A 27,912-nucleotide genomic window follows, 5' to 3' on the forward strand; every position below is an offset into this window, starting at 1 on the left:
GCAGGAGAATCACTTGAACCTGGGAGGCAGAGGTTGCAGTGAGCCAAGATTGCGCCACTGCACTCCAGCCTGGGTGACACAGCAAGGCTCCCTCTGAAAAAAAAACAACAACAAAGGGCAGGGGGAAGTGTTCAACAGAAACATCATGTTATTCCTGGTTGCTATTTCATGACCAGACATAGCTAGAAGTCATACAGCTCTTATTTCCCTATTTTACAAATGCATCAAAAAACATCAACAGAATATGAATATCAGCTTACTGACAGAAATCAAGAATTTGGTGGCTTCTGACTCTTCACATGATTCTGAAATAATATCTGTGATAACTCTCACTGGGCATCTGTTGTCACCAAGTATTCGGTGCTAAGCACGTTATGTATAAGTATATAAAATTTCATGTAATGCTTCCATCAGCCTCATAGAGTCTATGACTCCCATACAGGTGAGAAAATTAAGCTTCAGAGCAGTCAAGCAGACTAAAGCTACCTGGCAAGTCATTGCAGAACCAGGGCTCAGACTTGCTGAAGTTCTGAAGCATTGTGCTGCTCTGCCCCAATTCAAGTTCAATTCCAGCCAAAAAAAAAAAAAAAAAAAAAAAAAAAAGCCCAATAATCACTGGGAAGTTTCAGCTATTGAATACAAAATCACCAAAATATTTTGACTATATAGGTATTTTTAAGTTACTTGAATTTTGAAATAGCTATAGGATTCTGAGTAGATATTTTGTTGTCAAAACAACACATCCATAAAGCATTTTAAACTTTTCTTACACTCTCTAGAAATTATGTATTTTCTTCAATTTCAGTAACCTAGACCCTGGCCAGGTGTGGTGGCTCACGCCTGTAATCCCAGCACTTTGGGAGGTCGAGCCAGGCGGATCACAAGGTCAGGAGTTTAAGACTAGCCTGGCAAACATGGTGAAACCCCCGTCTCTACTAAAGATATAAAAAATTAGCCTGGTATGGTAGCACGCGCCTGTAGTCCCTGCTACTCAAGCTGAGGCAGGGGAATCACTTGAACCCGGGAAGCAGAGGTTGCAGTGAGCCAAGATTGCGCCATTGCACTCTAGCTTGGGCAACAAGAGCGAAACTCCGTCTCAAAAAAAGAAAAAAAGGCCCTAAGCAACTCCACCCTGCCTCTAAGTGAGCCCCCTTGGAAGGCATGGAACCAGAGCACCATTTAGTCAGTAATTGCTGCTATGTGCTAATGGTGCCCTGGTGGCCTCCAGAATTGACTGCAGCTTCCAAAAGTGCCCAGCATGCAACCGGAAAGTGCTGTGGATCTTTGCAGAACCCAGCTTGATGGAAATCACTGAAAACAATTGCCTTTAGTGGCACTGTTATGTAACCACTGAGCATTCCCTGAATTCAGCTTTGCATATCTCATGTAGCAGGTACGTGACATGTGTGAAGGTATGTGGGGAATGGGTGTGTTCTTTTTTCTGTGCTATCTGCTTCCCCAGTGGGAGGAGGCCATGGTGAGGATGAGGCACACTTGCCTTTAATTAAACAAGTTCTTTTCAGAACGAGTACCTAAGGTCACAGCTGTGCTTCTGGCAAGGGGAGGCCACGAGGCATTTAAAATGAGGTCTTATTGATGAAGACCCCCAGGTACTTGATAAAGAGTGTTTCCAACAAAAAAAACTCTAAATACCATTTTCAAGCTGAACTTGCACACTTCTATTTGTTTGGATGTGGAGAGAGAAAAGAAGAAATCCACATGATGGGTAAAGTACCTGGGTCCACAGCCGAAATCCTGGGTTTAGTCTCAGTTTCATTACACAAAACTAGGCCATTTACCTCTCTGAGTTCCAGGCTCCACATATAAAATCAATAACAGACATAATATTACTCACCCATGTCACTGGGCTGCTGGGGGATGCTACTAGGACAACAGAGGCAAAGCTCCGATGTAAGCTCTTTGCAAATGTAAGAAGTGGTCCTTATGTCACCCAGTTTGGGACAGTGGTTGAGAGCAAAGGCATTCTGATCCCTCAAGTCTGAATCCTATCTTTGGTCCATACGGAAGTGGGACAAGTTTCTTAAACCTCTGTGCCTGGGTTCCCTATCTGGGGAAGAATCACAGATGGAAGGACCCTGAACAGTCCGGTTGGAGACTGCTCCAGTCCTTGGCACCGTCCTGTATTCTGTGGGTCACAACAGTGTGGTGAAACCAGGAAGCTGACCAGCCATCTAGCCAGGGTGTAGTCCTCTGGCTGAGACCCTCTATCCCACACCGGAGCACCCATGCCACCAGCTGGCCTTGAATTCCCGGGATGCAGGAGGACAATGAGCATGAATGAAATGTGCTGAGTGGAGTTGAGAACGTAAAGGAAGAAGGGGACGATGAGGAAATCTCCTGGGGAGATTAGGGCTGCTAAGTCCTAAGACAGGCTCAGGGTCTGCAGGAAGGTCGGCTTGTCGGATCATCTCTGTTGGCTGACTTCTCTTTGCTCCCCAGGGCCTCTACCCGCTGCCCTTGCTCAACAGCACCCTGGACGACGGGAAGGCCACCCTGACCCCTTCCAATACGCCCTTGGGGCGCAACCTGTCGACTCACCAGACCTACCCTGTGGTGGCAGGTATGATGCCTGGAGCCTCCCTGGCAGGTGGAGGGCGGGGGACTGCAGAGCTTGGCTGGCTGTCAGGTGGAACGTGTGTGGGGCCCTGGCCTGGAGAGGAGAGGTGGGCTGTGCTGGCTGGGCCTCAAGGTGGATTAAAGGGGTCGTGCCTCCAGTCCTAGGCCGCTCCTAGGCCTCCACTCTCCCTCCTGTGGGAGAGGCGGGTGCACACACTCCTTTCCAGTCTCTCCATTTTCACTGCAGAAGCACAGCAGGGAGGTCGAGCTTCTCTCTCCCCTCCTTGCCACACCTCGTGGGCCCTGGCTCCCCAACCCAGACTCTGAGAGCAGCTGGGCCTGCCTGCCCCGCGCCCCGCACCCTCCACATCTCATGGCTTGGTTTGTGCATGTTCCCGCCCCATCATCTCACACCCCTCTCTCCTTGTTGTCTCCCTCCCTCCGGCAGATCCTCATTCACCCTTCGCCATAAAGCAGGAAACCCCCGAGGTGTCCAGTTCTAGCTCCACCCCTTCCTCTTTATCTAGCTCCGCCTTTTTGGATCTGCAGCAAGTCGGCTCCGGGGTCCCAGCCGGTGCCTCGGTCCCGCCCTTCAATGCCTTTCCCCATGCTGCCTCCGTGTACGGGCAGTTCACGGGCCAGGCCCTCCTCTCAGGTATGACAGGGAGGTCCCGGGGCCATGCAGGCATTGCGGTGGGTGGGAGGGGGGTCCTCAGGGCCGACCACCAGCCCCCTCTCTGGCCCCAATCTTGTCCACCACCACTCTATTCCCTAATTACTCCGGCAACTTTTGGAGGTGCCAACATGAGGGTCTCCGTGCCTGGGAAGACACGCTCGGAAGGGGCGGATGCTCTAGGGGTGCCAGAAAGTGGGATACACCACCCCAAGACCCCACGGAAAAGCAGGAACCCTAAGGCCGGGAGCCAGGTGCTGTAACATAGGAACACTTGGTCTTGGTAAATGCATAAATAAATAGAGGGGAAAATGAACATTTTGGAGGGAAAAAGGCGTTGACTTTTGGAACCAATTTCAGGATCAAATTTCTAAAAAGGCCAAGGGTCAGTCCCAGTTGTGTTTCCATGATGTAGCTATCTTCATACCTAGCTTAACAGCATCACCAGGAGGACAGTCAGACATCTGTTAAACATGATAAATTCAGTGATTCAACAACTTGGGAGAGGAGGAGTGGGGGACCTCCCATCAGGAACCTCAACTGCCTCAAAATATTTAAAGCTGAAGCACTGACCGGGCGCGGTGGCTCACGCCTGTAATTCCAGCACTTTAGTAGGCGGAGGCAGGTGGATCATGAGGTCAAGAGTTCAAGACCAGCCTGGCCAAGATCGTGAAACCCCATCTCCACTAAAATACAAAAAATTAGATAGGTGTGGTGGCAGACACCTGTAATCCCAGCTACTGGGGAGGCTGAGGCAGGAGAATTGCTTGAACCCAGGAGGCATAGGTTGCAGTGAGCTGAGGTCACGTCATTGCACTCCAGCCTCGGTGACAGAGCAAGACTCCATCTCAAAAAGGAAAAAAATAAATAAATAAAAATAAGTAAATCTGGAAGCACCCGAGGGAGCCTCTAGAGCAAACTTCTTGTGCTGCTGAGGAAACTGGCCCAGGGAGGAGAAGGTCCCTGCCGAAGTCTCTGGGTGGGAGCACCATCTGCAACTGGTTGAGGCCTGGACCTGCACTCCGTGAGTCAGACCTCAAGGGGAGCTGGGTCTCCTGGCAGAAGGACCTTTGCCCATCCAGCCAGGGTCTGAGGAATGGCTAAGAGTCAAGTGCTTGGCTTGGCTTGGAGAGGGCCTGATGGGCAGTGAAAGTGGGGAGGAGAGACCCATATGGTCATCAGATACCTTAAGGGCTTCCACAGGGATAGGACTATTTTAGATGTGGCCCCAGCTGGGACCCAGGACCAAGGGAGGAAGCCAGCTAGCTCTCAGTTCAGCATTGGAGGAATCTCTTTAATACTGGCACTGTCTCCAAGGAGTGTGGGTATTTAGTGACAGAGTAAATGCCTCCTCACCTCCCACACCCTCGTACCCTGATGACCTTGAAATGCTAGAGCAGAGACCAGTGCGGGAGTGGGGCGTGGGAGACCTGTCACAGAGGCAGCCCAGAGTCAGACAGTCCATCTGGACCAGTGGTTTCAAATTTGGGCCTCTCAATGCTCTCTTGAAATGAAGCCTTTTACAGAAGCCATGTATGCTCACCAGACCCCTGAAGAACTGCTCTTTTGGAAGGGGGGTCCTGCCCCTAGAAAGCCCTTGGACTTGAAAACCACTGCACCAACAGAGCAAAACCTCCGCCAGCCCAGAGTTACCACAGGGTCATGAGATACAAGTCCATGGACTCTCCTTTTTTGAGATGGAGTCTCATTCTGTTGCCCAGGCTGGAGTGCAGTGGTGTGATCTCAGCTCAGTGCAGCCTCCGCCTCCTGGGTTCAAGTGATTCTCCTGCCTCAGCCTCCCGGGTAGCAGAACTACAGGTGCGCACCACCACACCCGGCTAATTTTTTTTATTTTTAGTGGAGATCGGGTTTCATCATGTTAGCCAGGATGGTCTAGACCTCCTGACTTCATGATCTGCCCATCTTGGCCTCCCAAAGTGCTGAGCCACCGCACCCGGCCCATGGACCCTTTTTTATAACTGGCTCTACATTTTCTTTCTGGCTGGCACCTGGGTTTTTTTTCCCCCCCTCTCTGTGCATCCCTGCACCTAATGTGAGAAATTTTCTTAGAAGAGAGGGACATCCAGTGTGTGGGCAGAGAGATGGTGTTAAGGATCTAAAGCGAGGAATAAAATGTTGACTTGGAGTTCAAGAATTCAAGAGGGTGAAGTCAGCAGAGATGGGTCATTTGTTTTGACCAAAGTGATTACAGGAGAAAAACCTGTGAGCTGAGTAAAATTATGTCAGCCAGAGAAAATGGGATGAGGGGAGGGAGGGGAATGAGAGGAGAGTGGAGAGGAAAGGAGGGGAAGGGTAGAGAGGGGAGGGGGTGAGAAAAAGAGGCTCATGTCAGTTACAGGGAGTTACACAAGCCTGCATGTCTTCTGAGAATGGCAGGCTAGGGCTGGGGGTGGTCACAGGGTAGGCAAGGGGTGAGGGTGTGGTGGTGCCCATGATGATGGGGAGCAATTGCTGTACAAGCCATGGAGAGGCTTGGCAGGACCAGCTGAAGGAGAGGGAAGGATTTAGGGCAACTGGAAGCGGATGGATGCATCGCAGTGCAGACACAAGCTGTGGTGTAAAGTGTAATTGGAACAGCCCAGGGCAAACTCCCTACTCCCAAAGCCCCCACACTTTGTCCCCCTCCGTCATCCTGTTAGCGTCCCCTGTCAACATGCAGTCAATCAGAGGTGATGCCTCCAACTACTGTCAGCTGTTAATTTAGTGGACGTGCCCACTGTCTAGGCCAACTGCAGGACTGAGAGGTCACCCAATGCATGGGATAAAACAGCTGGCAGCAGACACCAGGTGGTCATGCAGGCAGCAGGCAGCCAAATATGCCGCATCGGCATATCCTTCAGGCTGGTAGCCCCCAACCCAGGCCCAGATGATGCTGAAGTGCAGGTGTGAGCACTTTGAAGGTTGCTGGCTGGTCACAGGGCCCCTTAGCCCAAGGGTTGACAATTCAGCACAGAGGCAGAGGCTCTGAAAAGAGTGAAGAGTGCTAGGCTTGGAGGATCTGGGGTCCAGGCAAATGGCCAAGAGTAGGAAGCAAGTCAGAAAGCGGCTCAGGCACAAGGGAGGGGATGGCTGGTGTCCATGCTGAGCTCAGAGTGTTGGCCTGGAGCTCCTTGCAGACTGTCCACCTGAGGCCGCTGGTCAAGACTGGACCTCAATACCTAACGCATGGCTGAGCCATGGTGAGAGGGCTGGGAGGACATGATGGGGTGGGGGAAGGTTAGGAAGGGAATGGTTCCAAGAGCACAGGAGGCTGCAGACCTTCCCAAGAAGAGGTGAATTTGAAAGAAAGTAAAGGAGCCCGGGCCCGATGGCTCACACCTGTAATCCCAGCACTTTGGGAGGCCAAGGTGGGCAGATCATCTGAGGTCGGGAGTTCGAGATGAGCCTGACCAACATGGAGAAACCCCGTCTCTATAAAAATACAAAATTAGCCAGGTGTGGTGGCATATGCCTGTAATCCCAGCTACTCGGGAGGCTGAGGCAGGAGAATTGCTTGAACCCAAGAGGCGGAGGTTGCAGTGAGCCAAGATCATGCCATTGCATTCCAGCCTGGGCAACAAGAGCAAAACTCCATCTCAAAAAAGAAAAAAAAAGAAAAGAAAGAGAAGGAAGCTGAGACCACATTATTCCTAGGTAATGCTGCAGACTAAGGAAGAGGACACAGTAAGTTTTCATTCCACAGTCAGTTCAGCTTTAACCTGCATCAATCTTCTGCACCCCTCTGAGTGACTCCCAAGGACCCTCGCTGCCACCTCCTGCAACTCCTTTACCTGCTTCATAGTGTTTTTCTCTGGGTCACTTCTTTCGGCCCAGTGGCTCTGATAGTGTGATTTCCAACGTGACTATCCTTCTGAGTCTCAGCTCGTCCCCAGTCAGCCAAGAACAAGGAAACAGCAGGGTTTGGGGAGTAACAAGAGTGCCCCTAACATTGCCGCCAGTTCCCTTTGGAAACCCTGGTCTGGAGTCCCAACACACTGGCCAAGACAGCAATGTCGAGGCCGTCCTGGTCCCAGCTGCTCTGGGACTGACTCCAGCTCAGCTCAAAGGAAAGCTGTGAGCTAGGTTTTATCATCAAAGAGTCCATTCCCCTCCTCCATCCTTTTGTACAAAATTATATTTAGTTCTGCCAAAGAGATTTCTGGGTTGCCATAAATTCTCTTTGCTATCAGAACGAGATAAGGAATTGAAAAGGGGTTACATAGAGGGCAGACTTCAAAGGGGGCAAATAAAATAGTCTGAAATCACCTCTACCCTCTGAATTCCTTCAGGCAACAGCTTTATGATTCTGGTCTCTACCAATATTTAGAATATTTACCAATATTTCCAGGTGTGGAGGGAGCTAGAGTTTTCTTAGAGAACCCCACTCCATAACCAGTCAACATGGGCCTGTGCTTTCTGACAACTTCTTAAAAATAGGACCACATTGGACGGATATGTGGGTGTAGAGGAGATGGAATTCATAGCTAGGATATTTTATGATGAAGAGTCTTAAAAACAGAGAAGTAGATAAGAGGGCACGGTTAGGCCCTGATGCAGTTTCCACCCCATGGCTTCTGTGGTTTTGTTTCTAAAAAGACTTGCAAGCTTCTTGGCTTTTTGGAAGAAACTATGTATTTAAGCAATTGGAGCAAAGAGTTTTGTCGGGCTGTTGGGAAAGTTTATGGTGCCACAGTCTTGGTGAGAGCTATGCTGAAGAAAGTCTTACCAATCTTTCCAGGAAGACCAGCTTTCATGGGAGGAAGCCTCAGGCATCTGTTCTGATGTCCGATTCAGAAGCCTCTACCCCATTGGGAAGACCTTAGGTGACTGAGGGGAGATGAAGATTAAAATCTTAGAGTATAGGGGAGTGAGGCTGATGAATTTCATTCATAAGAGCAATGTGGGGGCTACTTGTTATGCGGTAGAGCCCCGTGGGGGCACCTGTGGACCACATTAAGTTGTATTGTAAGGGGAGTATATGCTCTGGAACTCTGCCTGCTACTCTGCTAGGCTCAAGAGGCAGTAGGTTCAGGATGAGGGCGGGGAGAGGGGGAGCGCGGGGCCGCAGGCTGCCAGGCCAGAAACAGCCCCGCAGGGCACGAGGCCAGCACCAGCAAACAGGTGACCTGAGAGCCAAGACCACTTCCCACTGCTCCCCACCCCGATCATGGCAGACACAAGCTGCCTCAGAATCCTTCTCAACACTGGGTGCCAGGAAGCCCCTACCAGCCAATCAAGTAGTCAGGTGAATCCAGTTTACAAGCTGAAATCTAAACTAGTTCCTTATGTGACAGGCAGGAAGATGTGGTTCAGAGAATTAAGTGGCTACCTTTCATCCAGGGTCCGGCCTGGATCTAGAGTTCCCTTTCTCTCTCTCTCTCTCTCTCTCTCTCTCTCTCTCTCTCTCTCTCTCTCTCTCTCTCTCTCTCTCAGAGGAGGAGGTAGGGAGGGAAGAGAAAAGAAGGAAGCAGGCCTGAATCTGCCACCCTCTTCCATCACTCCCTCCCTCACCACCTGTCCCTGCCCTATGCTCCTCCTGCTCTCACAGACTTCCTGTCACTCCTTCCCTCTTGCCTAGCCGGTGCTTTATCTCAGGGCCAAGGGGGCTGAGTTTGAGGGTCTATTGTGTTGTATTCTTCACAGAAAGGTCAGATTTTATCTCAGTATAGCTTCTGCATATTTCTCCCTCTACATCTAAATATCTTAAAATCCTCTTTTCCCCTCCTGTGTTTCCAACCCTTCATTTGTTCCCTTGATGACCTTGTGTCAGGTGAACTGAGCCCACCTGTGGAATGCTAGTGGGTTTCACCCCATTTGGTCCAGCGCCAAGCACAGCTGGACACTGCAGGAATAGTCAGACAAATTAGAAGGTGGTGTTCCGGTTTACCAAAACATTCGCACAATTTTAAACAATGAACACTGATGGCTCTTATTCTGTAGGAGTTCATTGGCATATAACCATTTCTAGAATGTGTCCATTGCACTAATCAATGTCCACCTGTAGCATGAAACCCTGGCTCTGAATTATACAGATAACCTCATAGAAATTGTAATAAGGTGCCTCCAGCTACGGTTCCCCCCCCCCCCTGCATTTTGCATTTGAAGAAACTGACACTTGGGGCACATACTAGGCTTGTCTAAGGGCACTCAGAAAACCAGCCACAAAAGCAGTATAGGACCCCAGGCCCTCTGATTCCCAGGCCCTTCCCTCTAGAGGAAGCGCAGAAGTTGAGTGTGCCTGATCATTGACCCCTTGGGCTTGGCTCCAAATGCCTATCCCAGCCTATGTCCCTTCTTGATTTAGTGCCTGGCCTTGCTAATTTAGCATTCTGGCTTTCTGCTGTATACTCAAGTGCTTAGAAAAGTGTCTAGAACATAGTACTTACTCAATAAGTATTTAGCAAATGAACATTGTCTTTGGGGAATCTCCAGAAAGAGAGATAAGGAGGAGGTAGTCACTGTAGTATTGGCAACTTAACAGGATTTCATGGGGCCTTCCTTCCCTTCTGTCATGACCAGGCACCCCTTGAAGGGGCTGAGGTATGAAGGACCTGGGGGGGACTGATGGGCGGAAAGTTGGACAAGCAGTACCATAGAGGAGATGAATTTGGTAAGTTGGTTAACAGGAGCTCACAGTAACCCACACAGGTTTTGGGAGGAAAAAGCAGCCTCCAGCATGGAAGAGGCAGAAGGCATTTGGGTAAAACAGTCATAGTCCAACATAATGGTTCTTAGCCAGCAGCAATTTTGCCCCTACTACCTCCTGCTGAGGACATATGGTAATGTCTGGAGATATTTTTGTTGTCACATTGGGTGAAAACTGCTGCTGGCATCTACTGGATAGGGGCCAGAAATGCTGCTAAACATCCTACAATGCACAGGACAGCCTCTTGCAGCAAAGAATTGTGCACCTAACATGCCAATATTGCTGAGACTGAGAAACTCTGTAAATATTACCAGGTGTACTGTCACCTTGCCAAGAATCTCAGGGTGAAGGAGAGTCTGGTTGGGGCCTGCAGGACACAGGAGCAATAGAAGAGGGGCAGGGGCAAGGGATCATGTTTATGTTCATTGTTATATGTAGTAGATGGGGAGATGCTCGCCAGGTCAGGTGGGGCCTCCGGAATGGGAAAGTGATTTCTCGACGTAGGGGAGAAGCAGAGCTGGGAAATGAGGTCTTTACAGAGCTGATTTGGTATCACCAAGGTTGGAATATGACCCACAAGCCATAGAGAAACAGAGAGATTGGTGTCTGTTTTGCTAAAAATGGTTCTTTTCAAAATAGAATTGACAGATATGTGGCTCATGGTCATGCAAAAGTGAAATATCTCAGCCACATCTCCTTCCAGGTTGGGGTTAGCCAATCGGTTTCCTGTACCTTGCAACTCTGATAGATTGCATCCACTTGGAAGGCCCCCTCTACTCAGTGGGAAATGGTTTAGTGGTTGATTAGCAATGTCTGTCACAGGCCCCCCCCAAAAAAATAGTGATGAGTTAGTGGGCCACATACATGCCATCCCTTCATAGGGTCTTATTCTTGGTACTCCTCAGAGCCAGGAATGAAAGGGATGAGCTCAGAGTCAAGTGGTCTCAAATGTATTTATGGAGGCCAGCTGTACCCACTGCTCTGCAGGCTACTGTCGGGGATAACAAAGAACAGATGACATAGCCTCAGCCTTCAATACCAGGACATTCTTGTGGATTAATAAGATAACAATCACGTAAACAAAACCACTGGAGAACAGAGAACAGTGTGAGACTGCAGTAACAAGTGCTCCCTGCATGGTGGAGCCTCTGTTCTGCAGAAGACCAGACAGAGGTGACAAGAACTTGGGCTTACAAGAGGAGGGGGCAGGAGGAAGTGGGTTTGGAGAATGACTGTAGAGTGGGTGGGAATGGCATGGGGGAAGACAGCCTCAGGAGAGTGAGATGATACATATGGGAGCCCCTACGGTCCAACTGATGACTCTTTGCTCTATTTTTCCAGGGCGAGAGATGGTGGGGCCCACGCTGCCCGGATACCCACCCCACATCCCCACCAGCGGACAGGGCAGCTATGCCTCCTCTGCCATCGCAGGCATGGTGGCAGGTAAGGAGAGGGCTGGCAGGGAGGGGAGCACTGCACAGAGGAAGTATTGGAGGAAGGTGGGACACGAGGGGCAAGAGGCGTTCTGTGCCTTATTCATAGACTTCCCGAAGGGCATTGAAGGATGGACCAAAGGGGGCATCTTGTAAATGCCTGGAGACAATATCCCAGTGCAGTCCTGACTCCCTGTTTAATTCGCCCAGCTCGGCCTCCTTCTTCCCAGGCCTGCCACATTACCCTCCATGATGAAAAGGGAGGGGCTGAGACAGACCTGTGTTCAAATCCAAGCTCCACCACTTCTTCCAGTGAATCAGTGAGCATAAATGGAGAGCACTTCAAGGGCCCCAAAACGCTGTGAGTGGAAGATGAGCCCTACCCTCAAGCAGTGCTGGTCTCCTGGTGATTTAACTCTGATGAATCCGTTTTCCCCTTCTGTAAAATCTGAATCGGAAGAGTATTGATGATGATGATAATGATGATGATGATGACTATGATGATGAAATATATGCTTCACATCTCACTTTCTCTAAACCCTGCATGGATAGGACCCGGGTTCTAGGTACTCTAAGAGTACTATAGAGGATGAAACGAGCCTGGAGTAGCTCTCCATCCTCATTTGAACCGTCCTGGAACCTGCCTGCCAGTCATTTGGGTTTCTTTGTCTGCCAGTCATCATCCAATGATGATTCAAGGTGACAAGATCTGAACAAACGAAGATAATGGGAGTTTCCTTGGGCAAGTCTCAATTGTTTAGGAGCTGTGTAGGAAAGACTTTGGGATGGATGAGACATAATTGAGCCATTTTCACTGGTCAAAAAGGCCTGGGACCTGGAATTTCTGGAAAGAGGTCTGAACACAAGGCATCTGTGACCCCCATGCCAGCCCTAGGCCAGTCTCTCTGGCTCTGACCCCAGAGACTTGGCATATTTACCTAGGCCTGCTTCCCTTCCTTGCCGGCAGGAGTTAATCTTTGCCAGCCACCCACTCTGGGCACCCTATGCAGAGGCAGGTGGGCTGGGATCTCCTGGGCAGAGGGAAGGGAGGGAGAGAAAGAAGGAGGGAAAAAGGCTCTGTGCTCCCTGGGAACCTGCTGAGCTGGCACTTGTTGCTGCCTGGTTACCGTGGCGATGTGCTTAATGCAGCGTTGAAAATACAGAATACTGACTCCTCTCTCCCTCCTGGCCCCAGACTCCCTCCCTCCCTCCCTTCCTCTTCTGGAGCGTGAAATGAGATTGGTCAAGATAAAAAAGGAAAAGATTCGGTTATTTTTTTAAGAGTGTGGATAATGGGGCCTCTCAATCAAAATCCCAGGCTCCAGTCTGCTCCCCCCATTCCCCTTCCAACCCCTCCACCTTCCCCTGCCGCCTGCTTAGAGGAGGAGGAAGAAACATAAAGCACAAGGCTTTTCTCTTAATTATGAATCATTCCCTGAGGGCAGGCCCAGGGCAAGGGGTTCCTGGGGCCCAGAGTCTGACCTGTGAGGTAGCTGGCAGGCTTGGGCCTCTCATCAAAGTCCCCCAGGTTGTTTCCAGAAAGAATCCTGAGTGGAGGCTGTGAAAAAGAAAAAGAATAAAAAAATAGCACAACTAGGACACTGACTGCAAGTAAAATCCACAAAGGAGGGACCTTGTCCCACACAGTTGGGCTCCCAGTGAGTTCCATGAAAATCCGTTTTTAGAAAATGCAGTACTATTTAAATGAATCACTTGGTTCCTAGGGATAGCATTGCGCAAATGAATTCTTAAGGAATTTTTTTTTGTGGAAAAATTATATGTCCGTCTCTTACCACCACCTGCAATCTCCCAGTTGATCGAATGGGGATTCCTGCAATTAAAGTGAATAAACTTTCACCGAGCACCTACTGCCTGCATGTTAGGTACATGATAAATGCTTAAAGAAAGGCATGCCAAAGACATTCTTTAATCGATTATGAAAGGAAGGATCACTTATTATGTACTTCTGCATGTGTAGCCATTCAAATATGCATAACTTTATTTCTAATTTTACCCTGACCAGAAGACTGAGAGGCTAATACTATCCCAGTTTTATGGATAAGGAAACTGAAGCAACAGCAAAGTGGTGTGCTCAGGGTCATAATCATACTCAGTGGCTGAGTTGTGCAAACACGGGTTTTTCAATTTCACGTCTAAGGCTCTTTCCACTACACCATACTGCCTCCTACCATACCAGAAATAAAGACATAGGCTACAAGAGAGGAGCACAGGAAAAGGGCTAGCACAGATTTCCCTTGTCTATTCACCTTCTGTTTCTCTTTTATTTTGTTTTGTTTTGTTTTGTTTTATTTTTTGTTCTGACTCCGTTAACAGTCAATGATTCTCAACCAGTTCTAGAGCAGAACCAGCAGCTCCAGATATATGGATCCATCCAGTCATCTATCTTTCCACTCATTCATATTCCCCTACATTTTTCCACATATCCATGCATTTTCCCATCTATCCTTCCATCTTTCGTCATCCATCCTGTCATCCTCTACCTTTCCACCAATCCTTCCATCTTTCCATCCATCTTTTTTTTTTTTTTTTTTTTTTGGAGACAAAGTCTTGCTCTGTTGCCCAGGCTGGAGTGTACTGGCATGATCTTATCTCACTGTAACCTCTGCCTCCTAGGTTCAAGCGATTCTCCTGCCTCAGCCCCCCGCCCCTCCCCCAGTAGCTGGGACTACAGGGACCTGCCACCATGCCTGGCTAATTTTTGTATTTTTAGTAGAGACAGGGTTTCACCATGTTGGTCAAGCTGGTCTCAAACTCCTGGCCTCAGGCAATCTGCCCGTCTTTGCCTCCCAAAGTGCTAGGATTACAGGTATGAGCTACCGTGCCCGGCCCCTCCATCCATCTTTTAATTCATCTGTCTTTCCAGTTATCTATCATCCATCTTTCCATCCATCCATCTTTCCATCAATCCTTTTATTTTTCCATCCATATTCATTCATCCATTCATCTTTTCACAGAACTATCCTTTAATCTATCTTTCCATCCATCCTTTCATCATCCATTCTTCCAGCCATCCATCCTCTCATATCCATCTTTCATCCCCTTTTCAATCTATTCCTCCATTAATCTATCCATCTTTCTATACATACATCCTTTTATCTATCTGTCTTTCCATCCATCTTTCCACCCATCCATCTTTCCACCCATCCATCCTTCCATCATTCACACTTTCATTCATCCTTGCGTCCTTCCATCCATTCATTCACCACTTTTTCACTTAACAAATACTGGTTGAAGGTCTACTGTATGGGATGCTGGGGATACAGCAGTGAATAAGTCAGATTCCTTTATTGCTGGAGCTTATAACCTAATGGTGAAGAGAAATGGACAGTAAATAAGTCAACGAATGAATAAACATAATAATTTATTGTCTGTGAAGACAATAAAATGGGATGATGTAATAAAGAGCCACAGGGAGAGGAGATAACTACTCTAGATTGGGTTGTCAGGGGAGACCTCTCTGAGAAGGTGTTCAAAGTGACCATCCAAGTGATAAACTGGGGCAGACCATCCCTGGCCCAAAGAACAGCAAGTGCAAAGGGCCTAAGGCAGGAACTAGTTTAGCACGGTAGCAAGTAATCGGTAGTGGCTGGGTCGAGTTTGAAAAGGCGACTCTGATTTCTAGGAAAATGAATTGTACACAGTCAAGAGAGAAAGCACAGACCAGTTAGGGGACAGTTTCAGTAGTTCTTGCAAGAGATGACAGCAGCTTGAGCTAGGGAATTAGCAGTGAAGGAGGAAAAAAGAAACCCTGAAAATATATCTTGGTTGCAAAGCCAGCAAACCTTGCTGGTGGATTGGCTGTCAGGATGAGAAAATAGATGAAACAAGGATCATTTGTAGGTTTGGGGCATGGATGATGGTGGCAAGTATATATATGGGAGACCAGGAGGGGAAGTGATGTAGTAGATGGCAAGTGGAAATCAAGAGTTTTTTGGGCCATGTTAGGATTGAGATGCCTACTAAATACCCAGTTTTATAATAAGTTTGTAAGTACACCATGTATGTCTGAAGCCAGGAAAGAATCCTGACTGGAGTATAAATTTCAGCCATTGCACAAAGCTGTCATTTAATGATGAGACTACTAGAAACCAAGCCTGGGGTTCTTCAACAATTTAGAGCTCAACAGAGAAGGAACAGCAAGGAGAATGAGTAGGAAAGACAACTGAGTTACAAAGCAAACAGAAGACTGGTCATCACAAACCCAAAGGCTTGGAGAGAGAGATGAGCTAAACCGTCAAGGGAATTGTGGATATAGAAGCGACCATTGGTATGATGGAGTTAGAGATTGTGGGGACTTGAGGGGATCAGAGTTGGCCTGATGGGAAGAGATAAGAAGGTGAAGGCAGAGACCATGGGGCAGAGAAAGGCACTGGTAACTAGAGAGGAATGTGGGGATAGGAAGGGGATTTTTTAAAGACAGAAGATAGCAGAGTATGTTTGCAGGGTGAAGGGAGAGACTGATGAAACAGAAAATGGGATCGTTGGAGCGGCCAAATCCTTGGAAAGGTGAGTAGGGTAGAATGCAGAGCAAAGAGGCAGGGTTGGCCTTTCACTGGGGCGGAGACGTTTCATCTGCTGTGACTGCAGGCAGGTAGGCACATCTGGTGACAGGAAGATGCCACACCTAGGTGTGTAGCACCTACCGAGCCTCATCCCCTGCCCCAGGTTCCATGTGACTCAGGTACTCGGTAAATGGTAGTTAAATACATAAATAAGTGGGTGAGTGAGAGAATGCATGAATGAGTGACAAAATGAGAGGGTAAACACATTGTGTTTTCCACTTCTCTCCTTTGTCCTTTAGAGCTTGCTGTGTTTGCCATTGGGTAGGGTGTGGTAAAAGGTGCTAGGGCCCTTGCTATGTGGCCAATAGAGAATCGGCTGAAACCCGGGAGACCTGGGCTAAACAGAGGGCACTTGGCACTGGGAGATGCAAGAGAGAGCACCGGTGTGGAAGGACAGGGCCAGGGTTCTAGTTCAGGCTTTCACTGAACACGTGGCTTGGCCAAATGTCTTTACTTCCCTATGTAACAGATGTGTTATCTGTTAAATAGATGTTTAGAGTAGATTATTCCTTAGTTTTTCATCTGTTAAAGAGAGGTTTAGATTCACTTATTTCTTAGGGTATTTTTTGTTTTTTGTTTTTTGTTTTTGCTTTGCTTTTTTACTTCTTTACCCCCTTCCTTTTTTTACCCATATTTTTTGCTTGATTTACGTTAGACTTAGTCTCTGCCCCTAAGGAACTTTCTTACTGTGTTCTTATCTGTCATTGACTTCCTAGACAAGGAAAGAATCCAGTAGCCTTTCTCTGCTTCAGGCTCCTCCTCTTCATCTCTCTTCTTCCTGTATAAACGCCTACTTGTCTGGCAGTAAAGCAGCTCCCACTAACCCCAACCCAGGCCTTAAGACTGGTTGAATGACTGATTTAAGCCTTCACTGAGCTTTATTTTCGCACCTGTTTAATGGGAAAATAATAAAAGCTTATATTTATTGAGCACTCCCTATATATTTGAAGCATGGTGCTAAGCATTTAATACATATTTTCTCATTTTATTCTCATTAAACCAAATGAGAGAGGGATAATTGTTTGGCCCACTTGATAGATGAGGAAACCAAGGCTCACCTGTAAGTCACTCACTCAGAGAGGCTAAGTGACTTGTCCAAGGTTACAGAACCAGGAAATGGGAAGTGAGGATTTGACTCTAGACAGGTCAGTTCCAGAGTCAGGGAGTTTCGAGCAACCCATCCAGAGAGTCTGAGAAGCAAACTCAGAACCACGTAGCTCACAATCGTAGGTGAGTTTCTGAAAGGCTGGGTGGACGTTCATTGAGTCTCAGGATTGGCAGGAATCTAGCTTTGTAAATGGAATTATCTTGTAAGTGAATAAAGGGATTATCTGCAATTTAGAGTCAAGAGCCCTAAGGTCGAGTTCTACTCTGACATTTAACAACAATGTGATTTGAGGCAAACTACTTAATCATGCTGCACTCCAGTTTCCTTTTCTATAAATTGGTATCCATGAGTACCTCATAGGGTAGTTGTGAGAATAAAAGATCATAATGTGTGGGAAAGTGCTTTACAAACCTTAAGCTCTACACCAAGCACCGGTAGTAGCTGTGGTGGTCAGCTTGACTTTGTTTGTGTTATGTCAGGGAATTCTTAACTAATTTCATCTGTAAATAATTCCTTTGGAAAAGTCAAGGATCTATTAATAGAAGGAGGTGATCTGATTTACTTTGTGTAAATTTATACATTGAGTTTGCTTAAAGTGGCAGACTCAGGATGGAACAACAAACTACTCCAAGTCCCAGGACGCAGCTTCCCGGGAGGTGGGTGCCCTCTGGGTCTCTCCCTCCTGTCCCATTCTTAACCCTCACACCTCCCCTCAGCCCCCCATGCATACACACACACTCATACCTACGGAGGCTAAAAGGTTCTTATATACAGATTTCCTCTTTGGTGCCTAACCCCATACCCCTGCAGTGGGGCCCTCCCAGAAGAGCCCTTCGGCAAAAGGTCCAGGCAGCAGAAGGAGCAGTTAGTCCCTGGGCCCTAGAGTCACAGCACAGTTTCCTAACTCCACCAAACCCTCCAGCTCTGGGAGCTTCTGCAGATCCCAGAGCCTCAGTTTCTTCATCTGGAAAATGGGGGTAGTTATAACATCTACCTTCTGGGCCTCCTGGGAGGGCTGTAGTGTGTCAAACCAGTGCCTCCAGTACCTACGGAAAAGGACACTGCCCCAAATTATCCAGACCAATGGGTTCCAAAAGGGATGATAGAGGGACCTTCTGAGCTCCACTGTCCCTGCCATGGCTCCAACTGTCTCCCCCACCATTCCTGAGCTTGCCCATTGCCAGCCCTGCAGACCTCCCCACACCCCAGCCCTGCACTGGTGCCCTTCACCTCACAGGCCTCTCCCCTGTGTGCCTCCAACAGGAAGTGAATACTCTGGCAATGCCTATGGCCACACCCCCTACTCCTCCTACAGCGAGGCCTGGCGCTTCCCCAACTCCAGCTTGCTGAGTAAGTCCCTGGGGCCGCCCAGGCCTTTGCTGGGCAGGATGGATGGTGTCGTGGGGGGCAAGGGTGGGTCAAAGATTACCTGAAAGCTGGGAGGCCTCAGATTATACAGACAGCCTGGGAGGTGGTGGTGTTTGTAATGGAAGAAGGCAGCAGGAGGGCAGTGTACCTGGTTGTTTGGGGAAAGAGGGCAGAAGTCCAGAGGTTCCCAGGCATTGGTTTCCCTCCTGCTTCTTAAGGCCGTGTCTTTTAAATTTTTGTTTTGTGTAAGATTCAGGGCTCAGGCCTTGAAGGGGAGGGCAGGGGAGGACTTGAGAAAAGCCTAAGAGAGGACCTCCTGCCTCCACGGCTTACAGTCCCACAGTGCAGACACTGACGCTGGGCACCCTGCCAGAATGCAACTGCTCTCCTTCCTGGGAGCCGATTTCAAGAATGCCAGCCTGTAGCCCCCATTAACCATCTAAGTGGCTCCGAAATACTCATGATTCAGCACCAAACCCTTACACAGAAATCCTTTGTTCCACCACGTTCCCCATATTTAGCCTGAGATGCTGGCAGTATTCAGGGTCAAAGTCCAGAGAGTGAGCTTCAGTGAGTTTTCAGGCTTCTCTTCACCCCTCTCTTGTCCTGGAGTCCTGGACTGGGAAGATAAGCTTTCCAGCAAAGCAAAACGCCACCAATGGGGACTTGAGGGATCCCACTAGAGCCTCCCTGAGTGGTGGCCTTTGGGGTATCAGAGCAAACCTGAGCCAGACAGAAGCAGTGACCCAAGGATGGCCGACCCCACAGGCACCATTGCAGGTTGGAACCATCCATTCCCCAAGACCCCCACTCTTCCCATTACCTCCTTGTATTCCAGAAATAACTTGAAAGGTGGCAGACCTGGGCCCTGTTTGCCAGATGAGTTCAACTCCAACCCACCTTTCCATTCAATTTAACCAGAAAAGATGAGGGCAATGAGACATACCAGGGTTCAGGCACCTTCCCACTGAGCCTCCCCAGGCTGTCCATCCTGCAGGTGTGCAGAGCCTCACCTTAAGGGCCGTCAAGCCCAGATTCCCTTTGACCCCGCAGCAGTCTAATCTCCCTGGGTCTTAAGAGAGAAGGCTCTCTGTCCTGGCACTGTTTGGGCAAGGCTAGGGAGGATCCCGATGACCCCTCAGTGCACTTGATTCTTTGGGGTTCCACATGTAATTGTTTTCTATTGCCCTCTCCCTGCAATGAGGGTGTTGAAGGTCAGAGTAGCCATAGGGGGAAGGGGCAAGAAGCCACTGTTCTCATTCTGGCCAGAAACTCAAAGGTGAGGCCAGAGAAGGAGGAAATAGGGCTGGAGAGGAGTTAATCTTTGATGATCAGATAGGCCAGAGAAATGAATGATTAACTTGTGTTGTCTTAAAGGTCAGCAGATGCAGGGAAGTCTATGGTGCAATTTTCCTTTCTGACCAGCAGTGTTGTTGTTATTTTTTTTTAATGTGTCCAGGTTCCCCATATTATTACAGTTCCACATCAAGGCCGAGCGCACCGCCCACCACTGCCACGGCCTTTGACCATCTGTAGTTACCATGGGGACAGTGGGAGCGACTGAGCAACAGGAGGACTCGGCCTGGGACAGGCCCCAGAGAGTCACACAAACGATCTTTATTTATTACATGAAAAATAACCACAAGTCCAGCATGGCGGCACACTCCCTGTGTGGTTAATTTAATGAACCATGAAAGACAGGATGACCTTGGAGAAGGCCAAACTGTCCTCCAAGACTCCTTAATGAGGGGCAGGAGTCCCAGGGAAAGAGAACCATGCCATGCTGAAAAAGACAAAATTGAAGAAGAAACGTAGCCCCCAGCTGGTACCCACCAAAGGAGAGAAGAAGGAATAGCCAAGGAACTTGGGGGGATGGCGAATGGTTCCTGCCTGGGCCCAAGGGGTACACAGGGCACCTCCATGGCTCCATTATTAACACAACTGTAGCAATTATGGACCGTAAGCACTTCCCTTCCAGCCCACAAGTCACAGCCTGGTGCTGAGGTTCTCCTCACCAACCACCCAGGGTGTAGTCACCTCCCTCAGCCTCCCGCCTGCCCCACACGGAGGTTCTAACTGTCCTCTTTCTCCACACCATTTGCTTGGCTCTTTCTACACCTCCCTCTCGGGCATGGGCTGGCTGAAGGCTGGGGCGAGTCCCTCAGAAATTCCACCAGGCTGTCAGCTGACTTCTTTTGCCTGCTGCTGTGAAGGTACAGCACCACCCCAGGTCCTCCTGCAGTGGGACATCCCCTTAGCAGCTGCCGTCAGCTGGACCAGCCCTAGGCAGCTTAAAACAGACATTCCACAGGGCCTGGGCGCCTGGGAGGTGAGGTGTGGTGTGCGGCTTCACCCGGGGCAGAGCAAGACAGAATTGCAGGAAACCCGCTTCCCCTTCCCGACAGCTCCTGCCAAGCCCAATCTGCTTCCTGCAGCTCACGCCCACCAGCTACTGAAGAGACCCAAGGCACCCCCTGAAGCCAACAATACAGGGTCCCTCTCTGCTCCCCAGCAGCTCCTGCCCCCAAGGCCTGACTGTATATACTGTAAATGAAACTTTGTTTGGGTCAAGCTTCCTTCTTTCCATCCCCAGACTTTGGCCTCTGAGTGAAATGTCTCTCTTTGCCATGTGGGGCTTCTCTCCTTGATGCTTCTTTCTTTTTTTTAAAGACAACCTGCCATTACCACATGACTCAATAAACCATTGCTCTTCATCTCAGGCTTTGGGGTTGGCTGGGGAAGGAGGCACCTTGGGGCTGGGCTTTCTCCCAAGAACATCAGAGCTGAGTAGCCGACAAACTCACTTTGGGGCCGTGGGTTGGAAGGGACCATCTAATGCCCCACAGCTCTGGCTTGGCCTTCTCCCTCTGCCTTTAATTCATGTTGAATGCTGGGTACCTCACTCATCCCAAGTTCTTAGACACTGAGTAAATGCAAGGATAGCACAGTGTCAAGCCAGCCATAGACTCCCCGCAAGGAGTTGCTGTTATTATTAACAGGAAGCCAGAGAATCAGCAGGGTGGATTAGTGAAAGATCTGGGAATAGCTATGACTATAGCCTGCATAAACAGCTCTGAAGGAAGAGAGGAGACTGGGCTCTCTTGTGTGCAAGGCACAATATGGAGGGCTTCATATAAGTTAAGTTGAAATTAGCCCTGTTTTACACACAGTTTCATTTTACATATGAGGAAACTGAGGCTTTGAAAAAAATGAAATGACTTGCCAAATATACGAAGTAGTAGATTCAACCAAGTCCTCTTACTCTAAGCCCAGCACTTGTACCCAAAACCCCAGAGTCCTCATCAGGGATGCCAAAGGGTTCTAGACCCAATGGAGGTTCTGGGGCTGCCACTGGGGATTTAATTTCTTTTGATTTGCTTAAGATTTGACCTGACTGAATGGAGAGGTACAGCGTGGTGGGGCCAGGACAAGGTGAGGGAGGCTATAGAAACTTAGGACTTTAGGCCAACCCCCTCCAGGAAATTTGGGAAATGCAATGTGACAGCTTGGGCTCTGCACTCCAGGGGGCTGTCTGGTATCCACATGGACCCTTTGCATGTGAGACCCAGCTGGAACAAGGGGGCAGGGGCCTGCGGCTGGGATGCCCAGGTGAATGTGGACAGCTGGACAGACAACACTGGGATTGAGTCCGATGGAAGGGGCCCAGGGACTCCAGGGCTGGGAGGACAGAGGCTGGGAGACAGGGCTCTTACCTCCTTAGGCCTCCCAAAGGGAGGTTAGGGATGCTGCCATGGATGACATGGCAGGGGGGAGCCCTCCCAGGAAGAAAATCCATCTCTTCTGAGGGGATCTCAGATGCGGCTGTTTTCTCAATGGCAGGACTTCCCTCTGCAGCGTGACTCTGAATCCATGATATCTGAGAGTCTTCCTGACCTCAAACCCCTGGAATCCCGAGTGCTCCCTACCCATGAATCACTTTGAGATGCACAGCATCTGAAGGAGCCCGTAGAGCCATCCCTTGCATTTACAGCCATAGCCCCTCTGGGGACGCTCTGTATACCCATCAGGCCCTTTCCGACTCACAACCAACAAAGGGGCTTGGGCTGTGCTTTGGCTAAGGTGACCATGGTTTAAAACTTGCCTTTCTTTCCCTGAGGTGAGCTGGGCTTGCCAGGAACCTGTGCTCAGAGCAGGTGTTTGGTGAGTGGGGGATGTGCTCCCCATGTAACGGGCCTTGGCTAGTACCTATCCAATATTCTGCCCATGGTCAAACCATGGATCCCCTTTTCAGGCTCAGAAAATAGGGCCATTTATGTATTGGGTGAAAGAAAGACAATTCGAAGTGCCCCAGCATTTGGGGTGGTCTTGGGAGGAGTCAGGCTGGCACATGGGGGGACACAGTGAAGAAGGGTGTGATGACAAGGACAGGGAGGACACGTAGGGGCTTTGTGGGTTGGCCCAGGGGCCACTTTCACCTGGGGGAGTGAGGGCAGCATCTGTGAGTGGTCGCAGGTGAAGGGGAATTGCTTTATGGTACAGGGGAGCCGGGGGTTCTCTGAGGCTGGTATGTGTGTTGGTAGGAGAACTGGGGATGAGGCATGGGCCCAAAACATTCCTGAGGCATTGAGAGCACTGAGGGCCTATCCCTTCCCCCTGGAATAATCCCTTCCACTGCTCATGTAGAGAGACCACCTGAGCTTCCCAGGCAGGTTACTCTTAACCTCTCCCTGGTCCATTACCCTCACTCCTCCTCCTCAGGTTCTAGCACAGACCAGGCCAGCCCAGGGTGCTAGGAGCTCACAGGAAATTCATGTGGACCAACCAACCCTGGCAGGGCAGTGGGTTTCTTGCTGGGAAAGGGGGCAGCTGGAACCCTGCCTGGAGCCCACCAGATGAGCAGAATTGCTCTGACCTGTACCCTCTACCAGAAAGTTCCAGGAGTAGAGACAATGGAACTGGGAGTCGTCACCTACAAAGTCAGCCCCCAGGCTACTTCCAATCCCTCCCCTTGTCACATCATCTCTCACTTCTGCAATATCCTTGCCATGAGTTGTGACTAAGAAATATGTATCTTCTGCCCTCTGTGCCAAACACACACTCGACCCTGGTGACAACCTCAGGCAAGAGGAGTTGGTGAAACCTACTGGAAGTGGAAACAGGAGCCTCCAAATAAAAACAGAAAGACAGAGAGGGTGAGGCTCTTGCTAAAATCTCCCCTCTCCCACCTGCCCTCACCATCCTCCCACTTCTACCACTCAAAATACACACACCTTTCCCATCCATATCAACATGAGGCTTCCTGGTGGGGCACTGTGTGGCTCACACCTGTAATCCCAGCACCTGTAATCCCGCTGAAGCGGGTGGATCACGAGGTCAGGAGTCTGAGACCAGTCTGGCCAACATGATGAAACCCGTCTCTACTAAAAATACAAAAATTAGCCAGGCATACTGGCATATGCCTGTAATCCCAGCTACTCGGGAGGCTGAGGCAGGAGAACGCAGGAGGCGGAGGTTGCAGTGAGCCGAGATCATGCCACTGCGCTCTAGTCTAGGTGACAGAGCGAGACTCTGTCTCAAAAAAAAAAAAAAAAAAAAAACAACCATGAAGCTCCTTTAAGATAATTCACACTTCCTTGTCCTTTGGGGGTGGGCACCAGAGGAAGGGGACTGCAGACCTCAATGCCATTATTACTGGGCCTGGGCATCAGCGTCAGCCCCGTCAATCAAGGCTGAGGGAGGCGGGGGCGGGGTTTGAGCCCCCTCACAGGCAGCTCCTGCACCCACAGCTTAACAGCATCTCTGCCCTGCCTCAGCCTCAGAAGTGATAATAACCCTCTACACAGGCTTAGTTTCTTTTTCCATGCAAAGCCCATTCATATCTATTTACATCTCTGATTTTGAACATTGGCCTCTTTTGTTTTGCACTTGGGGAATCTGAGACCAAAAGATAACTTGACTTTTTCAAGGTCATTCAGCGAGTCAGCAGAGGAGCAGGGACCACAGCCTGACCCCTAATCCAAGGCCTAATCTGCATCCTATCATCAGGCCTCAGATTATCTGGATGTGACCAGGCTTCTGAGAGACCTCAGACACCCCTTGCTTTGCAGGGAGGAGCAGAAGTCACTTGGCCAGTTGGGGCACAGTGACTTCTGCTGCCCCTCCCTGCAAAGCATGACTGGACAACAAGGCCCAGAGCTCAACAGAAGAAGCACTGAGGCCAGGCAGAGCACAGAGCGGTGCCAGGCTGATCTCAGACTTCCCTCCATCCTTGGCCCTAAATCTCCCTTCCTGGTGCCCTTTGGCAGCCCCTCTCTAACCTTTAGGGTCATAAAGCCTTCCATGTTCCATAAAGGAGCTGGTGGCTCCTCTGCCCCAGGCTGCCGTGCTACCTTCTGACACCAAGTGGCTGAGCTACCGTGGCTATGGTTCTCATGGAGGAAACTCCCTCTCTCACCTCTATCTCCTTCCTTTGTTCACTTCTTTTAGTTTTCTAGTCTTTTTCCTTTTCTGCTGAGTCTACAGCAATTATTCCTTTCCCTACTGTTCCAGAGACATTTGTGTCTCCAGGGCTATGAATGAGGGAAAGAGAAAGGGAATGTTTGGGGAGAGCTTGGAGTCCCTGACCGTGCTCACGAAATGCCAGGAAGCATCCCTCCTCCCTCTCTCCAGTGCCCTCTCCCCATCACCTTCTCCCCATCACCCTCTCCCCTTCTCCCTCTCCCCATCACCCTCTCCTCATCACCTTCTCCCCATCACCCTCTCCCCATCACCCTCCCCTCTTCTCCCTCTCCCCATCACCTTCCCCCCATCACCCTCTCCCCATCACCCTCCCCTCTTCTCCCTCTCCCCATCACCCTCTCCCCATCACCCTCCCCTCTTCTCCCTCTCCCCATCTCCCTCTCCCCATCTCCCTCTCCCCATCACCCTCCCCTCTTCTCCCTCTCCCCATCTCCCTCTCCCCATCTCCCTCTCCCCATTACCCTCCCCTCTTCTCCCTCTCCTCATCACCTTCTCCCCATCACCCTCTCCCCATCACCCTCCCCTCTTCTACCTCTCCCCATCACCTTCTCCCCATCACCCTCTCCCCATCACCCTCCCCTCTTCTCCCTCTCCCCATCTCCCTCTCCCCATCTCCCTCTCCCCATCACCCTCCCCTCTTCTCCCTCTCCCCATCTCCCTCTCCCCATCTCCCTCTCCCCTTCTCCCTCTCCCCATCACCCTCCCCTCTTCTCCCTCTCCCCATCTCCCTCTCCCCTTTGTCCTCTCCCTATCGCCCTCACCCCATGGCCCTCTCCTTGGCTTCTTGCTCTTCTCATTACTGTCTACAGCTCCTGTGGCTCTTTGGGGACCACTGGGACACAGACGCTGGAGGTCATTACCTCCTGGGTGGCAGACACCTGTCCCCACGAGTCCCCACTCTCATAGGCACACACCTCTGTCATCAACCCCATCCCCACATCTCCATGCCCTTCAGAGAGAAGGAGGGTGCCTAGTTCTCCTTCCTGGAAGCAGCTGGTGCAGGCAGCAGGGCAGACGGGTCTCTCCTCCCCCTGACCTCACTCTTTCCCCTATCCTTGAGAAGCAGCAGGGGCTAAGGCGCACGGTGAAAGGACTCAGGCCTCCTGGAAGGCAGCAAGAGGGGCTTTGGATGGGGAGAGAAGGGGAGGTGGGGGACCCGGCTCCTTGGCATCTGTGCCCCATGGCAGCCGGCCAGGCTGTGGAGGGAAGCGCCGCCTGCGGCTCTCCCGGGAAAATGTGATTTCCCCCTGAGTGAAGCGGACTGTGCAGTGTGGAAATTGGCTCTTTTCTGAGCGAGCTGCTGCTGTTGCTGCAGAGTCGGGGCGGGCCGGCTGGCCCCTGGAGTGAGCCGGGAGCAGCCATGTGCTGAGAACTCATTAGGGATAAATCAAACTAGTAACAGCATGAAGCCAACACCCCCCCACTGCGCCTCCCTCCCCCACCCCCTCCGAGACCCCCCCACTTCTCCTCCTCCTCCATGGTCTTCTTCCCGTCAGACTCTCTCCTGCCTTTTCCACAGCCAAGGCACCCTCCCTGAAGCCAAGGCACCTCCCCCAGACAAGGCACCCTCCCCCCCAGTTTCAGGAGCCTGAGCTCCCGCTCCTGCACACAACCCTGCGGGCGCAGGCTTACCCGCCTACTACCCAGACGCCCAGAGCCGCCCCAATGAGAGACAAGTTCATTTGTAAATACTGTCTTTTTTGTTTGTTTTATGTTTGTTTGCTTTTTTTGCTGGAGATGGGGGCCTGGTAGCAAGCTTCACTGACAGCCACAGCCCTTGCTAGGAGCACAGATTGGGACCTCACAGTCCAGGCCCTCTCATCCTCCCACCGAAGTCACATCATTCCCCTGTCCTCACCCCCTAGAGGGACCCAGTGGGGAGGCCCCCAGCTGTGGGTAGCATTGGTACCCCCACATATGGCCATCCCCCTGGGGAGACGAGAGCACCCAGAAGACTTAACTACAGCAGGAAAGAAATTGTCCTTAAAACAGATGAGCTTGGTCAGAATGGAAACTCGTTTCCCCACCGAAGGAAAACAAGGAAGAGAAAGAGACAAGGAGGAAGGAAGAAGGGAGGAACAAGGCCTGGAGCTCTTGTCGCCATGAAGGTGATGAAAGTGTTTACCTGCAAAGTGTAGCCGTTTCTTCCCTAGAAACACCCTCTTTGCTGAGGCAAGGGGAAAGGGTCTGCCCAGTCTGTTATTCTAGGGGCTGAACTGGTTGGTGTTATTAAAGTTTTGCTAGTTATCATATCACAATAACGTGGCCCCTGGTCATTGCCTTTGTTTTCCCCCTGGGAGAGATTGGCTGAGGGATGTTGCTAAAAGAGCCCAGACCTGGAGTGTAGGGTTGTGACTGGATTTCTGTCCCTACCCTGCTGGCGACCCCGGGAGACTGCTTACTTACCTCAACTGTAAAATGCGTGGCTTGAGCCAGAAAAATGTGCAGCTTAACACTGTGACGCAGTAGTGACCCAGGTCAGTGAAAAGCATCGAGGGCCTCATCTGACTGGTTTAGGTATGAAACCCTCTTTCGCCCACATTTCCCCGGTAATTTTCCATCAGGCAAACACCATATTTCCATATGTGGAATCTGCTCTGTGTTTGGGGTGGGGGTGGGGCGGCTTATGGTGCCCCACCCTCCCTGATGGGAGCTTGGATCCTGACTCAGTTTGCCACCGAGCTAAAGTCAGGCTTCCAGAAAATTCCAGGATGGGGCAGAAACCAGAGGAGAGCCAGGTAGCCACAGTTAGTATAGGCTGGGACATGAGGATTCTGCTACAACCCTTACATTAGCTGATTCATTCATTCATTCATTCATTCATTCATTCAGAAGTCTTTCATGAACTACCTGCTATGAACGTTTCCCTTTGGTAGACACCAGGAGAAAACAAGATGAACCCAAAAGGACTCCTCCCAGCTCCCAAGGGGAAACAAAAACAAAAACAAACCAAAAAAACACAATAGCTTAAGAAACGAGACTTGTACAGAACTATAGAGTAAAGTAGGAAAGTGAAGATCAGAAGACGGTTGCATATAAAACAC

The 27,912-nt window shown here is 50.1% G+C and overlaps 1 protein-coding gene across 4 annotated transcripts in view; it reads left to right on the forward strand.

The window, feature by feature from the left end:
• Positions 1 to 21,102, forward strand: part of PAX8 (paired box 8) — a 61,186-nt gene extending 40,084 nt beyond the window's left edge. For 2 of the 4 annotated variants that reach the window (XM_037994289.2, XM_008008447.3), the window contains exons 8-12: positions 2,461 to 2,581; positions 3,026 to 3,232; positions 11,238 to 11,339; positions 18,284 to 18,370; positions 19,848 to 21,102. In XM_037994289.2, the coding sequence (XP_037850217.1) occupies positions 2,461 to 2,581; positions 3,026 to 3,232; positions 11,238 to 11,339; positions 18,284 to 18,370; positions 19,848 to 19,924 (594 nt within the window). In that variant the 3' untranslated portion in view covers positions 19,925 to 21,102. The remainder of the gene's footprint in view (positions 1 to 2,460; positions 2,582 to 3,025; positions 3,233 to 11,237; positions 11,340 to 18,283; positions 18,371 to 19,847) is intronic. The other 2 variants (XM_073023149.1, XM_073023150.1) reach the window with 1 other exon arrangement.
• The last annotated feature ends 6,810 nt before the right edge of the window (positions 21,103 to 27,912 follow it).

This window comes from Chlorocebus sabaeus, chromosome 14, assembly GCF_047675955.1.
Source record: "Chlorocebus sabaeus isolate Y175 chromosome 14, mChlSab1.0.hap1, whole genome shotgun sequence".
Lineage (NCBI taxonomy): Eukaryota > Metazoa > Chordata > Mammalia > Primates > Cercopithecidae > Chlorocebus > Chlorocebus sabaeus.